At 51.8% G+C, this 22,471-nt stretch overlaps 5 protein-coding genes across 5 annotated transcripts; 2 read left to right on the top strand and 3 right to left on the bottom strand.

Moving 5' to 3' along the window:
• Positions 1–6,531: 6,531 nt before the first annotated feature.
• TRIVIDRAFT_141948 (uncharacterized protein) lies at positions 6,532–7,877 on the bottom strand (the record flags this gene model as incomplete). The annotated part of the gene is made up of 3 exons (XM_014104700.1): positions 6,532–6,998; positions 7,105–7,542; positions 7,799–7,877. 3 exons carry the CDS (start codon positions 7,875–7,877, stop codon positions 6,532–6,534), a joined length of 984 nt encoding a protein of 327 aa, XP_013960175.1.
• A 407-nt stretch (positions 7,878–8,284) lies between these two features.
• TRIVIDRAFT_86059 (uncharacterized protein) lies at positions 8,285–10,242 on the bottom strand (the record flags this gene model as incomplete). The annotated part of the gene is made up of 1 exon (XM_014104701.1): positions 8,285–10,242. One exon carries the CDS (start codon positions 9,851–9,853, stop codon positions 8,576–8,578), a length of 1,278 nt encoding a protein of 425 aa, XP_013960176.1.
• A 1,184-nt stretch (positions 10,243–11,426) lies between these two features.
• TRIVIDRAFT_73394 (uncharacterized protein) lies at positions 11,427–12,911 on the top strand (the record flags this gene model as incomplete). The annotated part of the gene is made up of 2 exons (XM_014104702.1): positions 11,427–11,914; positions 12,018–12,911. 2 exons carry the CDS (start codon positions 11,502–11,504, stop codon positions 12,817–12,819), a joined length of 1,215 nt encoding a protein of 404 aa, XP_013960177.1.
• Positions 12,912–13,352: 441 nt separating this feature from the next.
• Positions 13,353–18,549, bottom strand: TRIVIDRAFT_176292 (uncharacterized protein; the record flags this gene model as incomplete). The annotated part of the gene is made up of 1 exon (XM_014104703.1): positions 13,353–18,549. The coding sequence occupies one exon, from the start codon at positions 18,547–18,549 to the stop codon at positions 13,444–13,446; it is 5,106 nt and encodes a 1,701-aa protein (XP_013960178.1).
• Positions 18,550–20,208: 1,659 nt separating this feature from the next.
• On the top strand, positions 20,209–21,215 carry TRIVIDRAFT_197386 (uncharacterized protein; the record flags this gene model as incomplete). The annotated part of the gene is made up of 4 exons (XM_014104704.1): positions 20,209–20,317; positions 20,357–20,377; positions 20,745–20,885; positions 21,088–21,215. 4 exons carry the CDS (start codon positions 20,209–20,211, stop codon positions 21,213–21,215), a joined length of 399 nt encoding a protein of 132 aa, XP_013960179.1.
• Between the last annotated feature and the right edge of the window lie 1,256 nt (positions 21,216–22,471).

Below are 22,471 nucleotides of genomic sequence, written 5' to 3' on the forward strand. Positions count from 1 at the left end.
AAGATTAAGAGAGTGACGTGAAGAAAGAAAACACACGAGAGAAAGGGAAAAAAAGGAGGAGACAATGGCCGCGAGGATGGTGATGGGGGAGACGGAGGAGAGAAACGGGGGACAGGAGGCAGAGGGAAGAAAAAGGCGAGCGGCGGTGGGTTGGGGAGGGGGTCCCCTGGCGGCCTGGGGGCACAACTGGGCGCTGCCAGTGGCTAACGCTGCTGCCAGTGGGTGGGCGAGGGATCGCAGCCGCATTGCTAGTGCCTGTAGCTTCTGTGCAGGCCCTCTGCCCACGAGTTCCCTCAATGGCAAACAGACCACTGCACCGCACAGGGCTCGACACCCAAACCCGTCCAGGTGCAGATGCATGTGCAGGTACGGGTGCAGGTACGGGCAGAAGACGTGTCGGGTACTTGAGCAGTGCAGCCTTTTGGCGCGGCCGCAGCGGCTTCGCGTTGAGGACTGGACGGGCGAGGATGGGCAAGGACGGGTGAAGACGGGGTACCGCACAGGTACCGCACAGGTAGGCGTGGCCTGGAACCGGCAAGGCACAGGCTCCAGACAGGCTCAGGAACAGGCACTGGCCCAGGCACAGAGCGCTAGCCACAGTCCCGTCCATACTGTCCCGAACCCTGGGCGGCCCTGCATCCGCTGGTCAACGCCAGCTGGTCAGAGCTTTTTCCTGCTCTAGACATCCGTTGGCCAGGGTCGTGAGGAGGGGTACCGGCTGGGGACAAAGGCTTCGGAGCCGGCCAACGGCGTCATCGACGTAGCGCCCAGGTACTGGCTGTCCCGTTGCTGGCATGGATCCATCAAGGCCAATCCAACCCTGTCAACCTGCCTGTCAACCCTGGCCAGCCTGCTAGCTGCAGCACTCGCACAATCCGGCCACAGAATCGGTGCTCAAAGAAGACTCTGGGCCAGCGCTACTCTGCAAGCGCCTGAGAGCACAGTGCGGCTACGGTTCTCCAATCGTTGGTGTGTTGCTTGGGTTACTTGGGTCAGAGGCCGCGGGCTCGCGCTCGAAAAGGACTCGGAGGCGAGAGCTGCAGGTACGCTCGCCTGCTTCGGCACTCCGTGTCAAGGTACCCAGTACTCGTACAGCATGCAAGGTACCATATTGATTGTATTGATTGATTGATGGATGGATTGGTTCTCGGCCTCGTCCAGAGCCTGCCACTCGTACTTCCGCATGTATTAATGCGTACTGCTGCGTAGATGAGCGTCGCTGACATGTCGCATCCATCGACATGCTGAAGAAGATGTGCGGGTTGAGCCCAGGGTGCTAACCTAAAGCGAGAGAGCTTGAGGGCTGCTGTGCGTGTCTGCGAAGCTCGGGGCATGTAGGTACCTTGGTATACTATGTACTCTACAAGGCACACGTGCTTCTTGCGCTTCACCCACGAGGATGAAACTGCTCCGCTCGCCGTCGTCAGCCTAGACTGGTCTCCATCTGAGCGACAGATCATCACGTTGTGCCATCTTATCGGCTGTTGAATAGGCAGGCCTCGTTGTTTTTCCTTTTCCATCTCAGCTTGGCGGCGGCTGTGCCCACTCAACCACTGTGCTCCGTACAGGTTCGTCCTGCATGCATGCAGGCATGCATGGTTTGGCTGAGCGGGCGTCGGTTGATGCTCATGATTCGCGGAGCTGCGCCAAAAGGTCCTATCCTATCATTCCCTTCACCTACAAAGTACAAAGTATTGACTACCTGGGAATAGTGGTACTACCCACGGAGCGCATATGGTGCATATGCATCCAAATAGGTAGATTCGACGGAAAAGTAAACCGAAAAGACCCTTGGCCGATTCCTCCATCCAGTCGAGCCATCATACTGTAGCGAATGCAGATACGAAGAGAGGCAACTCAGTATTTGTAGCTCCAAGGTGGCCCTTGGAAGCTCGGCACAGCTCGACGCCACCAACTGGCCGCTGTCTGGCGCCCATCAGTTGATATATGGGGAGCATCCTGTGGGCGAGTATGCGCGACTTACTCGCACGTTGTGCCCCAAGTCGATCTGGCGTTCCACTGGCCGGCCTCCATGTCATGTCCCCTTTCTCTCTCTTCCCCTTTTGTCGCCGGCAACGCCAAACTCTCACGCAACTCGCGCGTTGCCCCAAGGGCGAGGATGCGTGCCTTCGGCGAGACAATGGGCCGCCATTGTTGATTACAGCACCGGGATGGCTTGCTCCGTTGTCATCTCTCTAAACAGCGCCTGTGTCCGCATTGTCTCTTGGACCAGTTGCTTTCTAAGCTGAACAACGAGCCAAAAAAAGAAGAAGAAGAAGAAGAAGAAGAACGAGCATCCAGATCAACCAGCGCTACTGCTTCTGCTCAACTAAGTGGCAGCTCTAGGCGGTCTAGCCCCCAGAGATCGTCACCTTTGAACCTCGCTTGACCCAAGACCCCCACAGCTTGAACACCGACCGACTCGGAGCTCAACATCAGAGTATCCAGCCGGGATAACCCAAGGTCACGATGCTGTGCCTGTATAAGCGGTCCCGTGTCTTGCCGTGGTACGGAGTAGCGTTAGGCTCGCACCAGCAGCAAGTGGTACAGGCATATCCAAGCCAACAAGTGCGTACAGTAGTACGAGACACAAAGCTCACACAGACCTGGCTCCCCGGCACTTGTCCAAGCGACTGACAGGAATTTGGTGTCGCTCCTCCGGGTCAAGTCCCAACATGCCATCTCAACTCTCCTCCTATGATTCGTTCTCGGACTCGAGAAGCACTTGGCAGACCTGCCATTTGCTCCATCTAGCTCCCATCTTCCACGACATACTGGCAACCTCGGCACCTCGAACTAGACACGATTCGCAACGGACGAGACATGGTTCCCAGCTTCTGCCCGGTTTATACGCACTACCCGTAGTGCTACTCACAAGTGTAAACGCCTACGAGTAGCGGCACTGCTAGTTACTCCGTACGAGCACTCCGTACTTACTTATTCAGACGCACGCAGATGCAGCCTTCAAATTAGCTCCAACCCCATACTAGCACCGCACTTGGTGACCCTAACGCATGCATTGCATGGCGCTACTCGTATGTCTGTGCGAGAGTTTGTCGCTGTCGCGCCCGCCATGGCTCGATTCAACGTACATAGTATCCAATGGATGGTGTTCGACCGACAGTGGGGGTGACATCATGGGGGCTAATGGTGAACGGCGAGAGGCGCCTTACGTCTGTTCTTTGTTACTACTAACTACTACAAAGTTGTACAAGCAGTAGTTCATACGGAGAGCTACCACCGTTGGTGCTACGACCGTCGACATGCCAACTCGAAGCCATCCACGGCACAATCACAGATCCGGCGATTCAAACCACAACGGTGTTAGTGTAGATGCGAGTCCAGCATGGCGAAAGAACGACGACTGGGAGGTCGATTGAGAAAAGCCGATACTACGAAGCACTACGCACTACCACCCAAGTACCTACTCGTACTCCGTACAGAACAGCCAAAATGGGAGACCAGCCCGTGTTCCTGCAGAAGGGTGTGATGCGGTCATGGAGCGGGTCGCGTTTGGACATGCTGGTACAGTGCGCCCCTTAACTGCATGTGTCTGGTACTGTGCCAACCAGCTCTACCAACGTCAGGCGAGGGGCCGGCAATTGGGGGAAATCCTAAACACAAACTCCCCTTTTCGACTCACGTCCGCCTCGCTTCCCCTTCGCCGCCGATGATCGCGGCAGGACGATGTCTGCGAGTGGCAGTCGCAATGCCTGCCCAGCGTGGAGTACAAGTACGAGTATAGTCAGGTTCATCTTCTTATTGCCGGTCTGCTGGTCCGAGTTACAGGTCGTCCCGGTGGCATCATGCACGGTCGATACTCTCCAAGTACACGTACTTGCGAGCAACATGCATGCACGTAGCAGTGCTACTTGTTACTAGTAGCATCAGTGGCGCCATCTCTCTGAGCCTGTGTGAAAGATGACAGAAAGCTCAGCGGCATCTCCGCAGAAAAGGGCCAGCATGTCCAAAGGGGTCCCTATCGCAGAGGCACCCAGGGTAGCCAGCTGATAATACGTGATCGATACGATACACGTGGTGGCGACTTCTATGTATATACTCCCCATGAAGTAAAGCATGCATCCATTTCGTACACTTCGGGAGGGATAAAAAAGGTAGCATCGCCTTCGAATACGATGGACCAAGGCTTGTCTTGTCTTGTCTTGGGCGCACAGTACGGGACACACGATATGCAAACACAGTGCAGCATGCCCAACCGTCTCGGAGAAGCTCAAGGAAGCTCCACAGCCTCCTTGCCCCTGACTAGGACCGACCGGGATTCTGGGACCCTGTCGCTTGGCATCACTTCCAACCAGTAGTCGGGAGGCGCTCCGCCCAACCGCCACAAGCTACCCGCTTAGACTTGTGCTAGACCCAAAGGACGATAGGGAGAGATCGTAGCATCGAGCAGACCGGACATATGCACATGCAAGCGGAAGTGCAGGTGCTTTTTAACAGAAAGAGCTCCATATACTTGCACTCCCGGTTCCTATCCTATCCCATTTTGAGAGCTTTCTACCTCCGATCGATCATTCACAAGCACGGCTTTTCAACTTCTCCACACAACCCCAGCGGCATCCCTTCTCACGCACAATCGCCTTGCAGCATGTCGGAGACTCCAAGAATGAAACCTTGCCGACGGCTCGACTTCCCACATGTCTCTGGCTGCATCCTAGGATGAGACCAGTAAACAAACGCCGTCTTGATCCCACCCTCGTGGCAGAACTTGAATGCCCGCAGTTTGTCTAGTCCCATCCAACAAGATCGAGGAGCCAAGTGGACTGGCCCATCTCAGCTCTCTTAGTTCTCACAACTTCACAATTGCTGCGTGATCCGACCAGTTGGGGGTTACACACGAATAGCTGCTTGCTGGTTTTTCAAGGTTCCCAATCGATAACTTGGTAGGCAGATGTGTCTTTGTATTAGAAGCCGGCGAACATGCTCTGACTCCCCTACGCAAACCTCGCAACTCGCTGGCCATTTTAGCCGTCGGCCAAGACACTCGATGCATGCAAGATGCAATGGCGATGAGACTAGTAGTGTCGCAGGATGCTTGACTTGTCTTGCCACTTCTGGGTCTCCATGGCTTAGCCGAGGGGAAAGGTTCAAGATATTCACCCGACGCCGCGATTGTCGGAATGCCTGCTCAAACAGTGAGGACGAAGGTCTAGCCAGTAAGTGGTATTAACTCTACTGCAGAAAGACGTCAAAGGGCTCTTTGCATTCGACTAATATCTATTACTATACCAACTTTTACGTCTATTAATAACATTTTTCCAGCTTGACTCGAGCCTTTAGCAAACTGGATCCCACCAATTGGAGTTGCACAATTGAGCTTGACAGCATTCGGGTTAGAACATCAGCACTTGGAGGCAGTGGAGTTCAGCTGGACTCTCCCCACCAAAGGTAGGACAGTTCACACACTGACTCGAGCGTCCAAAGCAATACTGTACTCGATGCTGCCTACAGTATGGAGTGTCGGCTTAGGCTTTCAGCAGACGCTGAGCCACACATCACGGAAGAGTACAGTATCGAATATTGCCTTTTAGAATTCAGATACAACGGTTCAGTCGTACGATGTTTCATGCTGCCCTGATCCTCACCTAGCTTCCTCTTTCTACTCTGTATTCTCTCCCTTTTCGTCACCCCTGTCCGCAAAGTATCTTTGTGTGCAGCATCGCCCATCAGCATGCTCTGTGTCTCACTTCAACAAGACCATGACGAACTAGGCCGGGGAAACGGATCCGCCCGGAAAGCGTACTTGTGGCATATCCCTCCGCTTATCTGCAAGGAAACCTAATCACGATGATACGAGCACTCAATACGCATAACTTGACCTCAAGCTCAAACCTAACCCTCGCTTTCCTCAACCGAACGGATTATGGTGCCTTGATTTGTGAGCCAAAAGGCATCATCGACCCATTAAATAGCAAACAGGCCTCTGCAACCAGCTTCTGGAGTCCCGATTCTGCGTCCCAGGCCGCCCTTGAATCGATCACCGTTTTGGAACACCAGCCAAGACATGTCTATGGGGACGGAGCAGACCGCGGTGGATGCTGGACGTCGAGGGCAATCGAACTAACCACATACGAGTATAAAAAACTTCCTACCGTGGCCGATTTATATGCAAGGCGTCGGCATGTCTCACATTGTCATGCTTTGGCATGATGCATGACGGCTGTCCCTTGCAGCAAACCACGGTTACCAGGCTGATTACTACTAGCTGCATTGCATACTACCACTAGTATTTTGTGCAAGAAAACATATTATGAAGTCTCCATGGGAGTTGTAGGATCGTCTTAGAAATAGCGAGATCCGTTGTGGAGGCAGCACGAGACATGAGAACCCCCAGCACATATGGCGGGCGTCTGGTGGGATACCGTTGTACATGCACATCCAGGTAGGAATGCCACGAAGCGCCACTGTCAGTTCAAGACCGGAACCTAGGATGATATTGTGGATTGAAAGACTCTGGCTTGCGTATGAACAAAAAGGGAATAAGCAGGGCGAGAAGCATCGGCTTGTTTGACTTCAAAGCTCTCTCATTACCTCCTCCACAGCTCTGGCGGCCAGCCGCTTTCTCTGCGCCTCGCTCATGCCCTCCCCCATTTCTCTAGCTGCTTGAAGCTTCCTCATCATCTTCTCTACCTTGGCAACATCTTCGTCATCTAGCTCACGGTCCTGCGTCTCGTTATCGTTGGTATCAGCGGCGGTGCCCGCATTGACATCCGTCACCTTGGAAATACCCGACTCGGCTGGTTTGGGAAAAGTATTATCGGCATCCCCTATCTCGAGCCGGCTTGTTTCCCATATTGCCATACGCAGCCCTTCAAAGTCAGAACGGTCGACACCAAAGTCCAAGCTCTCTGGATCAAAGTCCTCTGCATCTTCGGATTTATCGGAGTGCGTCTCATCAAAATCAGAGAGTGGGTCATCGTTTAACTGCTCCCAGTCGTTTGATTCAAGGGCTTCCTTTACACGGGAGATACCCGTCTTTTCTGTAAATGTGTTTGCAGTCAGCAAGCCGTCACACCAACGGTAGTGCTATATCGCACAGGCCAGCATTGGCAAAGGTGATGCGGGAATGTTCTTGAGTCATCGTACCTCCAAACTCGTTTTTATCCTTTTGCCCGCTCTTCAGCTGTACAAACTCCAGGCCAGCCTCTGCGCATAGCTCATCCCATTCATCGGCGTCGCCCTCACCGATGCCAACGGCCAGTCTGACTCCATCCCATTCCCATCCTCCAAGGCCCTTCTGAACGACACTGCCGACGTGCCGAATAAGACCGGGGGTGTCGTTATCCGCGGTTAGAGTTTCGGGCTTGGCATTGGGTATCGCGAAGACCAGGACAAGGCCGCCTAGAACTGCAAGGACCTCGCGAGCCTCTTCAGATAGGAAAGATGAAGCCCATTCTGACGGGGAAGCGATTAGATCTATCCAAATTGGGATTGAAGCTGTGTAGTAAGAAGTTTTGAGCTCAAGGTCATGCGTGGTGCCCGCCAGTGACGTTGATGCCGCTTCTGGTGATGACCCGGTAAGATCTGGTGAGATACAGTTAGTCCATAGAGCAGTACAGCTTATTTGATGCAAGATTGATGAGATTGTAAGCTCCGTGGGCATAGTTATGAAGGAATTCCATATGGGTGATGGCGGCAGCTCGTAATCGTAATATATGTGATGAGAGATTCATCCAATCTCCCACTTGTATCCCAGATATACAAGTCGATATACCACAGAGGCCACAAAAGACGCATCCTAAGCAGATAGGCTCATAACAGCAAGGGAAGAGAGCATTACCTTTAATGACACGACTCAAATGATGCTCTGAGCCCTCTAGGCTGACTGCCAGAATCCTCCTCGGGTTGGAAATGTCCATTGTGTTGAGATGTTTGGCTACCCCTTCCTCGTCCTTGCGATCAAAAGCAAAGTTTGCAAGAGAGTGATTTGCTCTCTGTGTTGCAAGGCGATATAATCAATGGTGGCTATGAAAATTAATTGGTGATGAGTAATGGAGCCTTAAATTGTCTTCTTCTGAGATTTTGTAAGGTTGGAAGAAAGAGGAATATATAAGTTGCAGTGTAGAAAGTTTGGTGTTGCCTTATTTACGCTTAGTGATGGCTTGTCAGCCACGCTTGAGCAGATTACAGCGGGGGCAAATTATTGGTTGGAGGGGCAAAGCGCTGTGGAGTCTGAATGCTAATTCCACTGTCAAGTGTCACAACAGACAAGCTATCAAAGTGCATCATGAAAAAAGAGTTGAAACTGTAACCAAATAAAACAGATCAAACGAATATATAAATTCATATCGTGTCCAGTATATATGCAATAGCCAATAAGGAATAGACATGCTAAAGATCGTACATAGGAATGGCTCAACCCGCCTCACCTACAAAAAGGAAAACCCATCAAATGCTACCCTGTAACTCCAAAAACTCCTCCACCAAACAAGTCTTTTTAAAGTGTTGAGGGAAGTAAGGAGCGCTTTATCCAATGAAATGCGCATCTCCAGCCCATCTAAATTCGCACCGTTTCCATCGCCTTGTTCTTTACCACAGAGCTCAACATGCAAATCATTCACCGTCTGCCAAACTTGAAGCGCCGGGGCTGGCTGCCGCTGTCACCTCCCCATCCAAACGACCTGTTGACCACACCCATAGCCTCTACACCAGCCTGAACCATACCAGCAAAGCCACCAGCTTGGTCAGCTGGCTGGTCGGCCCTCTCCACGTCTCCCTGGTCAAGGTGGCCCTGTCTGCGTTCCAAGACGGCCTTCTGGATAGCTCTCGCCCACATCTGATACCACTGAGCCTCGCTCATGGAAGCGTAGCGACGCTCCACGCAGCCAGTGCCATCCGGCTCATCACGGCTCATGGACCATTCGGCATATACTGTCTCCCAACGCTTGGTGCGGAAGAATAGATACGGCCAGGCGATGAGGAACATGAGCGTAAGCATAAACATGACCTCGATCCACTTGGTCAGGCGCATCTGGTTGACACGACAGGCATTGTAAATCTCCACACGCGAGTTCCGCACTGGGAAAGTAATGCTGGTGTGGCCACGATAGTTGGTGTCGTGAACCAGGCGTTCCAGCTGCTTCTTCAGATAATCCCAGTCCCAGCCGGTAACACGGCGCTCAAAGGCCATGTTCTTGAGGCCGGCACGGCTGGCACAGAAGCGGTGGCACCATTCCTCGACGGTAGGCTCGCCGCTTTCGATGGCACCACCGCTGCCACCGAAGCCAGGTGCGCGAGTTGTGAAGACAGTACCTCGGCGAACCTTTTCCAGGTTGCCAACGCTGTGGAGCTGTCGCCAGGCCCCGTTTGTAGGGTCCCGGATATTGTGGTAGAGCAAGTGTGTGAGCTCAATCTCAATGTCAAAGTCAACCACGGTGACCTGCTCCGTCTTGTCATCAGACTTGCGGCGAGTCTCAGTGTGTGTGCCGCGGATCTGAGCAAATGGTCGAGGAGGCAGCTGGGACAGGTGGACGAGGGCATCGTTGAGATACTTGGGATCAGAGTCGAGGCGGGAATCCAGATAATAGACGGTGTCCGAGCGAGGGTCACGCTTGAAGGGCTCGAGGTTTAGGATGCTGGCGGCAGGTCCAGTAGGAGCAAGAGGGTCGATGAAAGGCACGGCATCGTTCTCGTGCTCGTCATACAGAGGGGGCAGGTCGTCGGTGGCGAGCTCGGTAGGATCATCGTCAAAGTACGTCTGGCGATGGTTGCCGAGATTCGCGGGGGAAAAGGTATTCGACGTTGTGCTGAGCGAGATGGAGGCGGCGCCTTCGGCCAAGGGCGATGCAGGGCCGGCAGCCGGAGACGGAGGAGGGAGGAAGTCTGGCTTGCCCATGGTGTAGTTGCTGGTAAAAGTGGAGCAAGAGGGAGAGCAAGAGTAAGAGGGAGAGGAAGTAAAAGGAAGACGAAAGGCGAATAAGCGGAAAAGAGCACGAAATGGGAGAAATAAGAGAATGGAAGAGCGAGAAGGAAAAGATGGCGTCGACGAGTGTGGGAATCGATAAGGAAAAAAGAAGCTTAAAACCGGTGAGAGAGAGGCAGGTACGTAAGCTTTGGGTAGCGGTCCCGGCTGCTACTCGTACTTTCCGCTTCTCTGCTTGTGCGCTCTGGCTTTTTGGCTCTCTCCGATTCTCTCTCTCTCTCTGCAATCAACTGATTCCCGCGATGATCCCGCGATGATTCAAGTCTCCTCCGGTCTTCAATTCCAGCGTCTCTCGAATATTAGCGGCAAAAAAACGAGCACGAGATGCAGAAACAAAACACGAACGTGGCTCCAACTCCGGCTTTATCTGTCTCCAGGCTGCGAGCTGGGCAGACACCAGTCTCCAGTCACCAGGCCCAAGAGCGGACCAAGCGTAGGTGCCCTATGAAATGCAGGAGTGCGTCGAAAGCCAGGCCATGCCGTGCTAATCAACCACTAGACGGAACAATGCGGCTGAATGGCACTAGAGTCCTTTGCAAGCTTACGTCGGCCGTTGTGATTCTTCAGCACCGCCTCCACTTGTTCGTGGCATGATTCCGGAAACGGAAATGGCCGCGGCATTTCACCTTGGTTCGAGACGAGATGACACGAGACGAGACGAGACGAACCTTGGAGCATCATGGCCCTTGGAACAAGCACTACGAAGTACAAGAGAGTTAATATTGCCATTCATCTCTGCCACTACGGAGTGCTGCTCATAGCATTGCCATCTCGGCGACTCCATTAGCTGCCTCTGCTACTGCTCTATTAGCTACCTCTGCTACTGCTGCTACCTCTGCTGCTGATGATACCACTTAACTGCTGCTGATGCTACTACTGCTCTGGTGCTATCACTGCTACTGCTACTACCACTACTCCGTACTGCTATGTAGTAATGGCGCTCGTCGGTGTAGCCGTCTCCATCCACGGCACACATGTCCCGTGCGCCGCATGGGCCAAACTATATTCTACACACAGGTAGCTGGTTCAAGATACTGACTAGCCTTATTATACGACTGTACAAAAACCTCAAGATGCTTCGATGGATAAATATTGGACCGTCTGGGTTTTCACTGAGCTGCTGCTCTCGCTAGTCCGTTTCCACCCGTCTTCCGTCTCAGCTTACCCCACCACCATCACGACCTCACCATGCCCTTCTCAACCGAAACTGCTGCTGTTAGTCTGTACGTGCAATCATCATTGCGACTACACAGCCTTCTTATGAGCATGGGGCTCTCCAACAGATACATCTGCGACGGCGATTGGCTCATGAATGGCATGCCGGTGTATTCCTTGTAAGCGGCTCAATCACATACTTAGCTCTATGATTTTGGCGCGCGGCTGCTGCCTTACCCCACAGCCAAGGTTGAGTGAGTAAGGAGGTGGTATCGCAGCACTACAAATACTCCGTCCATCGAGATTTCCTGGTGACTATCTAGATCGATCGCGTTGATCCATCTATCAAGCATATCGAGGAGCTTATACTACCCCCCCTTAATTCTGTGACCGGGATAGGTACAACATGGACCCTCTCGGGATGTCGTCCGGGGTGCCAAATCTGCTCATAGGCGCCATCCAGGCCAGCAAGACTCTACATGAGACCATCCAGTCCTTTAGAAACTATGAGCGGACGATACGCGATCTCCGTTCCGAACTCGAATCCCTTATAGGTGTCCTCGAGACTCTCAAAACAGTCGTCACCACCGATGAAGGGCCCATGATATCCATGCTCAAGATCCCGGTTCTTTGCTGTCACCAGACTTGCCAGGATTTTAACGCCGTTATTATAAAATGTACCAAACATTCAGCTGGCTCTCGAGCGAGCTTTCGCGACTGGGCTCAGATCAGATATATGGGTGGCGATATTAGAGACTTTAAAGATATGCTGGCTGGCTATAAATCAACTATTGCCATCGCCCTTGGAAGCCTCAACATGTCAGTTACTCCTTCTCGCCATGTCGTCTAGATTTTTGCCTGAGGCTACCACATATGGCAACCTCTCTCATTTTGCCTTTTATAGCTAACATGCCCCAAATAGGCAAAATGTTCAGGTCACTCGCGAGGCACTGGATGGGTATCACGAGATGATCAGAGAAACAACAGCCGATCTCCAGGCCCATCTCCAGGATATTGATGACAAGCTTGCCGTCATCACAAACCACCCTCAACAAGATACCGACCCGGCTGCAAATGAGAGCATCAAGCGGATGGAAGAGGAGAAACAGAGTGCCCAGCAATGCCTTCTGATCTGCGAGAGCGCGAGATCACACTTGCAGAGCTTGCAGGATGGCTTTCAGCCTTTGGGCATCCGGCCAGATGAAACTCACGCAAAAACCGCAGTAGCTCTCAGCGATGCTAGAGATAGGATGGTCCGCATGATTTCTGATCTGCAAGGCCGGCTCATCGCTCTCTCAGAGCAATCGCTAAGCACCAAGGTTGTACAGCCGCGGCAGATAGAGGAGGACCGACTTCGGCTGCTTAAGGAAATCGAAACAGCAAGGCAGTGCCTCGAGGTCTGCAACCTGGCCGCTGATCAGGCATCCCGGCAAAGAGTTCACGTTTTTGGCGACGTTTCCGCCGATGATAACAGCCATCAAGTCATTGTGTCAACCGTGGGCGATCTACTTAATGTTAAGAGCGTGAGAGTTGACCGCTTCTCGACACAATGGCTCGGATCTATGACAGATGCCTCGTTGCAGCGGCTCTCTAGTGACCGTGCCGCCTCGTATTCTCCCTCTGCCCCAAAAGAAGATGATCCAGCTTTTAGGGGGAAATACGGACTTGGACACAAGCTGCAGGAGAAGGGGTTAAGTGTCAAGCAGAGCTCTCCGACTAGATAGGGAGCAGTTTATATCTACTATATCTATTACATCTGCTATATCTACTATATCTATTACATCTACTATATCTACTATATATATTACATCTACATATCTACTATATCTTATATTCACGTTGCCCTTAGAACCAGCTACTATAGCACGATTTAAACAACAAGCGAGGATGAAAGAGGGAAGCTTGCTTCTATTGCTACTAACTAACGGCTACGTACTTCATCAATTGATGATGATAACTCCTCAATTGATCAAAGTCCGATTCATCCCAAGCCTCAACACTAATGAAAAGCAACAACCGACTTCATTATAATATACCCTATAAATGTACAGTTTCCTCACAATTTAATAGATCAAGTTGCGCAGCCGTTACCATATTAGGCCAAGGTATACTTCATGTACTCTGACAAGCTACTCCCCTCTATGTTAGTGCACCCTGGGGTGCAACTGAAGTGATAAACTACTGGAATCGGCACGAAGATTTGATATACACGAAAACAAGTAACATAGCAGGACTGATTAGACGCTTGTCATGAATTGAGGGCGATATAATACCTGATGACATTAATTTATATAAATACTATTGACCTAATTCAGATCTTTTATTTTTATATTTCCTTCTTTTTATATTCAGTTTTGGCCCTCTTCCCACTTCTTCTTTGCCGCTTTCAACAGGGTATCCATATCACCACTGGTCTCACACATACTCCTGAAAGTTCCATCTTTTTTATTGATCAGCTCCCACGGGTGGTCAAATTCGACCACTTCACCCTTATCTAGCACCAGGACTTTATCATAATCCACAATCGTCTGGAGACGATGAGCAATTGTAATGACAGTTCCAGTAAGCTCCCGGATGGTTTCTTGAATTTTTGAGTCGGTGTTGTAATCGATGGATGCTGTAGCTTCATCCATGACCATGACAGTCGGCTTCTTCAGCATTGCTCGTGCCAGGCACAGAAGCTGTCGTTGACCTTGAGAGAGGTTGGAGCCGGATTCGGAGACGGGAGAAGACAAGTCAAGGAAGATATTCTTGTTGGTGGCTATTGACGGTGTTCGAGTACCAGATGAGCCTCCTGCGCTCTCTCCTTCGGCAGAGACTGGAACAATAGGGGTTGTGGGGGTGGTTGTCTCGTCATGGCCAATTAGCTGCACTCGTCTTAGAGCCTCAAACACCTCTTCGTCCGTATACTGATCAAAGGGGTCAAGATTAGTTCGAATGGTACCCATGAAGAGTGTGGGATCCTGCGGTACAATAGTGATGTTTTCTCGCAGATCCTGGAGACCAATCTTGCTAATATCAATACCATCGATCGTAATGGATCCTGAGTCAGCTTCAAGGGCACGGAAAATGGCCAGCGTCAATGAACTCTTTCCTGCACCGGTTCGCCCCACGATGCCAACCTTTTCCTTAGGGTTGATCTTAAGCGAGATGCCTCTGAGAACCGGATCCAAGTCAGCACGGTACCGAGTAGAATACTTGACGAACTCGACACCGCCTTCTGCGGGCCAGTTCTTTGGCGGCCGGCTATCCTCGATGATCGCTTCCGCTTCTTGTTCAACATCTAGATATTCCTTGACACGTTCCATAGAGTTCATATTTTGCTCGTTCATGCCATATTGGCGGACAAGCCACAAAACATTCTCAGTGAAATTCATCGCGTAGCTCAATGAAATACCAGCCGCACCGGCATCAATCTTGCCCAGGTTGACGATAATGAAGACACCTGCGAAGAAGGATACGAAGTTGCCCAGCAAATCAGCTCGGAATGCGAGCCATCTGTTGCAAGCCCACAGATAGATGAATGGCCGGCTCTGCGTGTTGATCTTGGCCAAATTGTCCCGGATGAAGCGTCGTTCATCGCCGTAGGCTCTGATAGTCGTCATACCGCTGAGAGTCTCGCCAAACTGCTGGAAGAGCGGGCTGCGTTGAACTGACTCCAGGCGCTTAAGATCGCGAGATGCGCGTAGATAGAAAGCGGCGACAACATAAAAGAGAATGGCGATGAAGAAGGCAGCAATGAGGAAACCAGGAGTGATGAATGAGATCAGCACAATGGTCACGACGAGAGAGAGTGCGCAGACCATGACACCAATCGCCGTGGGTGCGATTTCTTGGTCTACGGCCTCGAGATCTTTACTAAAGCGGTTCATCAGCTGGCCCAGAGGGGTAACATCGAAGAACTTGAACTTGGCTCGGGTCACAGAGAGAATGAGACGATCGTGAATTCGCCTGGATGCAGTCAAAGATCCAACAAAGATCCATACATCTCGGATCAGAGCGGCCAGGGCGCCAAACACACCAATAAGGGCAAGTCCGGTGAGATAATAAGGGACATTGACTTGTGGCACTGCAGTCGAACCAAGAGTGATCTGATCATCCAGCACGCGCAAACCTGGCCCTGTCGAGGATCGCAGGTTACCCAAACTGGCAATAGAGGCCCAGGAGCCCTTGGAAATAGTTCCAGCACCGTAGGCATGTGGCATAGAGTTTAGAGAAACGTTGATATTCTCCTCTTCGATGTACTGGTTAGCCCACTCCCTGACCCAAATGTTCGTTGCAACGGTCGAGAGCTGCTGCATGCCAAAAACCATGAAAGCGACAAGCCAGAACCACCAGGGTCCCATAGAAGAGAGATAAATGCGCAAAACAGACCATTTGACGGATCCGGTCGCCTTGGTCTCTTCGGGAGGGCCTTTAGGCGGTTCCTTCTTGCCCTTCTTAGAATTGTCTGTGCTCTCTGAGGCGTCGCCGTTGCTGTTAACCATAGTCTCCTCATCGCCGACGCTTGACGGCACACGAGATGGGATACGAGATGCAGTATGAGAAGCAGGTCGAGAGCGCTGGATTTCCTCTCCGAGCTTGCCGGAGGCGATGACCTCCTGCGAGGGTCCTTGGGCTACAACCCGGCCGTTCTCTAACAAGACGACATAATCGGATGACGGGACACAAAGCTGTATGTTGTGAGTGACGAGAATACAGGTGCGGCCCTTCATCAATGGGCCATTGATGCAGTTAGTAAAGATCCATTGTGCCGTGTGCGAATCAACAGCACTGAGACAGTCGTCCAAAAGGATATGCGCCGAGTTTGAATACAGAGCACGAGCCAAGGAGATTCGCTGCTTCTGACCACCAGAGAGAGTGATACCTTTCTCGCCAACCAACGTTTGGTCTCCATGATCGAGGATTTCGAGGTCACGCTCAAGAGCACAGGCGACAATGACATCCTTGTATCTCTGCTCATCATACGGCGCGGCAAAGATGATGTTGTCTTTGATATTAGCGTTGACCAGCCAGGCAGCTTGGGCAACATAAGCGATTGTATCGGCAAGACCAGTTTCGGGATCGGGGCGAACGTCCTCTCGGCTGCGACCGCCAGGGCAGAATACCCTGCCCTCCACGAGTGTCATCTCACCAAGAAGACCCATGAGCATAGAGGTCTTGCCAGATCCAGTTGGGCCGGCGATGATGTTGAGCTTGCCAATCTGAAAGTCAAGGTCGAGATCAAGTAGTCGGAATGCCCTGGAGCCATCTTCGGCCACGCTGTTCTTGGCGCCCCAAATCAAAGTAGCGTCCCTGAAGCCAATGCGCTTCTTGCCATCTTCATCCACGTTGTCCAATCCAAGCTGTTCATACTTCTCAGTCTCCTCCTCCAGAAGGTACTCCTCAACTCGATCAATGGAGACCTTGGCTTCCTGGACGTGAGCGAACATGTCGCCAAGGAGATCGAGGGGAACGCGAAGGAGCATGAAAAGGGAAATGGCCGTGAAGGCAACAGAGGGATACAGGGGCTTCTTCTCAATCAGAGTGTACACCAGGAAAGAAAAGAAGGTGATGAGGATAGGAACCGAGTTCCAGATGGCAACCGCAACCGCCCATAGAAGGAATCGAGAGCGAAGAGCCTTGAGCTCGGCTTCGCGCTTCTCATCCACAATCTTGCCGAATCGACGCTCCCATGCAAAGTACTTGATGATGCGGATGTTTTGAAGAATCTCGTTTGTCACATTGATGCGCTTGTCAGTAGCAGCCATAATGTTCTTGGAAGTGATGTTGAAGCCACGAGCCAGCATGTAGTTTACGGGCAGGAGGATGAACATGACAATGAGACCGGGAATGGCGCTGAGGCCCATGACCTGCCAAAGCAAATAAATGGAGACAATCAGCTGAGTGGGGGCTGAAGCGCACAAGAAATGCAGGTAGGCGGTGATCTCGGCAATCTTGAAGCTGTCAACTGACATGAGGTTGATAATGGTTCCCAGGTTGGCCTGTTCATCATCTCCTTCCTTCTCTACGATGGCCTTGGTGGCGTTGGAGACGTTGGCGGCTTCGGCGTCATCTGAACTGGCAGCATTCTTCTGCTTCTTGTCACCGAAGCCAAGAGCGCGCTTGATTTTACCGACGACGCCTTGGCCACCCTCCTCTTCCTTATCCTGGTCGGATTTGGCATTGTCACCGAGCAGGACTTTGTCCTTGCCGGCGGCAGCTTTTCGGCGCAGCGCCTTTGCGTAAATATCACCAACAATAATAGCACGAACGCGAATACAGATCTTGCGGCCAATCCAAAGAGCCATTCCATCGCAGTAAGATCGGATCGTATCAAGAACTGGGAGACCAATTACGAGGAGCCAGAGAACGTTGACGGGTGCCTCTTCAGGGCGTTCCACATACTGGAGGATAGCTTTAAGCAGCAAGGTAGGGGCAAAAGTGAAAAGGCCGGCAACGGCCGCCATCGCGCATTGCATAATCAGAAGACTGCGGAAATACTTGAGCAAGTGCCATGAAAGGGCGGTGGTCTTCTTCATAAGTCTGTAATCGGCAATGATGGCCGTAGATTTGTCCTTGGGCAGAAGATTCCAGACATCCTCAAGCTCCATGGGCTTCTTCCAACCTTGCCAGACTATAGCATCGACCCACGAGAAGGTGGCAATGGAAAAGAGACTGGCGAGGGGCTCGCGTGAGGGTTCAATGCCATCCTCCCACTCCAACACAACAGTCTTGTTGCCCTTTCGAGTGGAGACCGCAATGCCGAATAGCAGAGTGTTGAGGGCAAAGTCGACGATGACGAGAATCTGAGAGCGCTGTGAGAAAGGGTAGAGAAGAGCCGAGCGGAAGATGAAGAGTGAGAAGAGCCATTTGCAGCCGTAAATGGTGGCGGTGTGGTTCCAGATATACGGAATTCGCCACTTGGAGGAACCCAGCGCGACTCGCAATGTTGCAAGAATCAAAGTATATATCCAAGTCGTAAGACCAGCAGCGGCAACCAGATGGGCGTCAGGACCATAAGCACCAGTGACGAGAGCATATGCGTTGATTGCAACCAGGCCAACAAGAGCAAGCTCCTCGACGAACTGCGAGAAGCGCTGACCAGCGGGAGTATCGGCCTGGACTATTGAGCCCCTGGAAGTCACCTTGGCCAGAGCCAAGCGGCCGCCGTTGATCTCGAGATCATCGTCATCGCTGTCTTCGGATTCTTCGTCGGGAGGGATGGCAGTGTGATCGGGTACGGCGTCGGTGGCAGAGATGGAGCTATAACCTTTGGTCTTGTCACTGCGGACACGGCCAATGTTGGACCAGGCGAGGCGCAAGAAAGAAATAGCAATTACGATTAACGGGAAGAGGACAGCAAGATAACTGTGGAATTGGCCATTAGCTGGATTGTACGTCTTCAAGTGGCAAAGCGGACTGCGAGCGCGAATCAACAACTTACTCTCTGCGGAAGCAGCCGCTGAAATCATCAATGTTCCATAGCGGATCTGAGCATTGAGCAAAGCCCATGGCTGGTTCCAGATTGGGGGCAAGAGCTGCCCGTGAAGCAATAAGAAAGTATAGGTCGAAAAAAATATATATGGTGGTGTAAGATTGAAAGCAGAAAGAGAACGGATAAAGGGAAAGAACACGGACGAGCCTGAGTGGTCTCGCCTCGGTTCCTGGCGTGTGAGGTCTTGTTCCTGCTGCCTCTCTATACACTCATAGCGTTAGCGAATGTACAGGCGTGCGAATGGAAGACATTCAGCGGACAGGAGAGGAAGAGAAAAGAGGAAGAAAGAGGCGACTGGCACAATGATGGGATGTACAAGAAATGGGCGGTCGCATTGGTCAGAAGGCGACGGCGGGGTGGAGCTGCCAGGTAGCGCTAGCTGCAGTGCAGGTACCGCCGGTGGATAAGACATGAGCGCGGACGCACGCACAGGTATGCCGCTCCGTACAGCGAGGTACCTGTACAAGTAAAAGCACACTAGTACATGGTCCAAATATTATGTACAGTATGGCCCGGATCAGTTATCAGTGGGGAAAGAGGCCGACAGGGAGCAGAAGGCAGTAGCTTTGCGCGCGATGCGGTGGGGAAGCAATACGCAGGGAGGAACTTTTTTTTTTTTTTTTTGCCCTCTCTCTCTTAGCAAGCCTCTTTCTTTCGGGTGGCGGTTGGAGTTGGACGGGGAATTTCCATATGGTGGCTCTCACCTAAGGTACAAGTACGTGCTAGCATGCGGAGTACATGCAGCTCTCTGCGTGCGGTGCTCGACAACCTTGAAGGTATTCGTGAGGTACCTCTAATACTGATGCAACAGTACGAGTACAGACATCGTGAATTTGAACGTTTGAGCAAGGACCAAACTCGCACAAGCATGCGGGCATCGAGACTATTGATATCCTTACCGCCCCCAACTCCTTCGCAATTCATCCGGCCACTAGCCTGATGAGACAGAATGATAGAGCCGCGGTGGCACGATGATCGACTTGAGAGTCAAAACGAGGCCTGTGTTGAATCAAGAGTCACACGGCAGGAGCTGCATTAGTGCATGCGTTGGAGCTCCTTTTGCACACCAGCACATGATGAGGATATAAGGTGATTACGGCTCTGGGCTAGTGCCATCCGAATCAACTCAGAGATTGAGAGCAGATCTGGGATGTCGTGAAGGGCTCAAGAGGCGAGGGTGTGCTAACTTGCTAACTCGTTCGGGGCGACTGCAAGACCGGCTTATCCTGCCGCTAGACCTCGGGTAGGGTTGTACTCCGTCCCGTATGTCTAATGAAGTCTTCGTCAGCGGCTCGAGAGTTGTTGCAGTCACGGAGCTCGAGAGTGTGAGTCTTGACGCGAGGTTTGCTTTCGACTTAGACGCAGGATTACCTTTGGTACAGGCAATGCGAGTACATGCAAGATACATGAGCCTTGGTCGGAGTTGCAGCTGCTAGGGCAGTAGTGCAAGAGCTTAAAAATGCAGCAAAAGTACCCTCGAGTACCCAGTATCCAACGGCCAGCCTCTGATGAATCTCGCAAATCACCACCTCGCAGCCCGATCATGACCTGCAGCCATATCCCGCATTCCCAGCTGGGATTTGCACTTGGTATAGCGTCGACTCATTGACTGAGTCACCAGAGTTTGGCGTTGCAAATGTCCCTTGTCCCCCATCCCACAGCCTTTGCTCGGTACCACATGCTGCGCCCTCTGGACACATCGGGATGCGATTATCCATCAGATGGCACAGGCGGTAGCATTCTAGGTAAGGTACTTAATCTACTGACTGTCTTTATGCATCTAGCAAGCTTAATCTTTGATTCATGTGAGTGAATCCGTTTCTGGAATCCCTCATCACTGACAGGATGAATCTATGTTCTTTTCATCTTCTCCTTCAGCTAGACTCAAACCAGGCTAACTGAGCCATCCACTTGGTCAACTCCACCACCGCCCCTCCCCGACCTTCCCCCTTAGGTGTACAGGATCCTCCACAGAATCTCTCTTTTCCTCCATCTCGCACTGACTCACCGCTATGGCGGAGCCTCGCAGCCTCCTTACTACTCTACTCTACTCGTACTACAGTCAAAAGAGCGAGCGGGTGGCACCGAACTACTGAAAAGACGCCACTAGCCATACCTCGACCATGACAGTATCAGCAACTCTCGACCTGACCACGACTCTACTATGTACAGCTTCTCTGCCTCTATTCACCAACCATGACAGCGGCACTGAGCTACTGCACTACGACACATCTGGCCCTGCAGCGTGTTCCGACATTGCCTGCATGGCGTATCCCGGCACGCACGCCATCCCGGACCGTCTACGGCGCGCTGGTTTGCTACCTGTTTCGTTTGGCTATTTACAGGTACCTACGCGTTGCGGCAGGGAGGGAGGCCCAAGCTCCACGGAGCCATCATCCGAACTTTGGCTTGGTTCCTCCTCGTTGATCCATCTGATCTCGCCTAAAAGCTATGAAATATAGATACCATACTCGGTTATCTTTGCGGCGATAGCACTGCCACAAAGCGTGTATAGGTTGTTGGCGCTCCCTTCCAAGCACAGTTGGCTCAATGTCAAATCATTGGTTGGCCAGGAGAGACAAGGTGGTTGGCATCTTTGGTTATTTGCGCCATCAGCAACAGCTCTGTCTCAGCGCCAAGTAATGCTTTCTTTTCCTTTTTCAGCTCGCCATGGCCAACATCAACTAGCCATTTCTGATTGGCCATTCCATCATCGACAAGCGTTGCTATGGAGAATCGAGAAATTGGATACGGTCATCGTACATCATGGCCGCGGCCAGTGACTCAAAAAAATCTCCCCGGGTAAGTTCCCCGCAAATACCCCGACTGTGCCTAGTGCTGTTCTGAGGTGTGCGTCAGGAGACTCGAATAATATCCATCGCCTGGGAACCCGTGTAAACGCTCGCGATACCAGATGCCTTTACAGGGTGGTAGTGATACAAAATGCATGTTTCAAGCAAGATTGACGAGAGAAGGCTGACAACCATGTATGTACTACCGCATCGCAACGCCACTGGCGCCCGTCCTACCATTCAATACCTCTACAGGTAGTTCTACAGGTAGGTAGTACCTCTACTAGGGCATCTTGATCCAGTAACACCCTGGCATTACCATCGACGAGAGCCGAGGAAGACGTTGGATTTCACATCGCTAATCGCGCAATCCCGTTCCGTAACCCTAAATCTTTCTTTGTACACGTAGCTGCCGGCCCGTGGGAAGCCTCACCGTCTTTCTAGCGCTGACAAATGTGCTCCATCGACCCTGGGCCATAATACTGACTGTGCTGAGACGCTGCTATCATCACCCAAGTTATGAAACATGTTTCCGTGGACGGCAGCTGGAGTGGACCCGTTTTAGATGCTGTAATACTTCGTAGCTCTGCATTTCCCAAAGTATTGCTGCACGTGGTACCGAGTAGAGGCAGAACAAATGAGAAAGAGATTAAGATCTGTCAAGCCTTCAGGCTCGTGGTACCTTTGCTGTCTGTTTGTCTTTCAATGGTATTACCAGCCACCTCTTGAGACAAGGAGGTTGTTGAGCTATTGCAGGCTAATCGCTGCCCAATTACGAATCCGAGACAGTGATCTTCCATGCGGTATCATGGTTCACAAAGCTAAAAATTTCCTACGACTACTACGCGATTCTATCACAATCCTGGTCAGATCACGACATGTTCCTCTTGGCGAAAACGGCCAATGCGTCCCGAGAGCGGAACCTATTAATTCCTAGATATGAAATCTTCCATAGATGACACCTGTTCCACAGGATGCTTGCTCAGACTTTCGTAGAGTTGCAGGTAGCTGCCGATCAAGAAAGCCCATGAGCCCCTAAGAGACAGCAGCCAAGAGTCAGTAAATGTTTCCCCCTTGGAACCGAATCTCAATGTACACAACTTACCA

This window comes from Trichoderma virens (assembly GCF_000170995.1).
Source record: "Trichoderma virens Gv29-8 chromosome Unknown TRIVIscaffold_2, whole genome shotgun sequence".
NCBI classification, from domain to species: domain Eukaryota; kingdom Fungi; phylum Ascomycota; class Sordariomycetes; order Hypocreales; family Hypocreaceae; genus Trichoderma; species Trichoderma virens.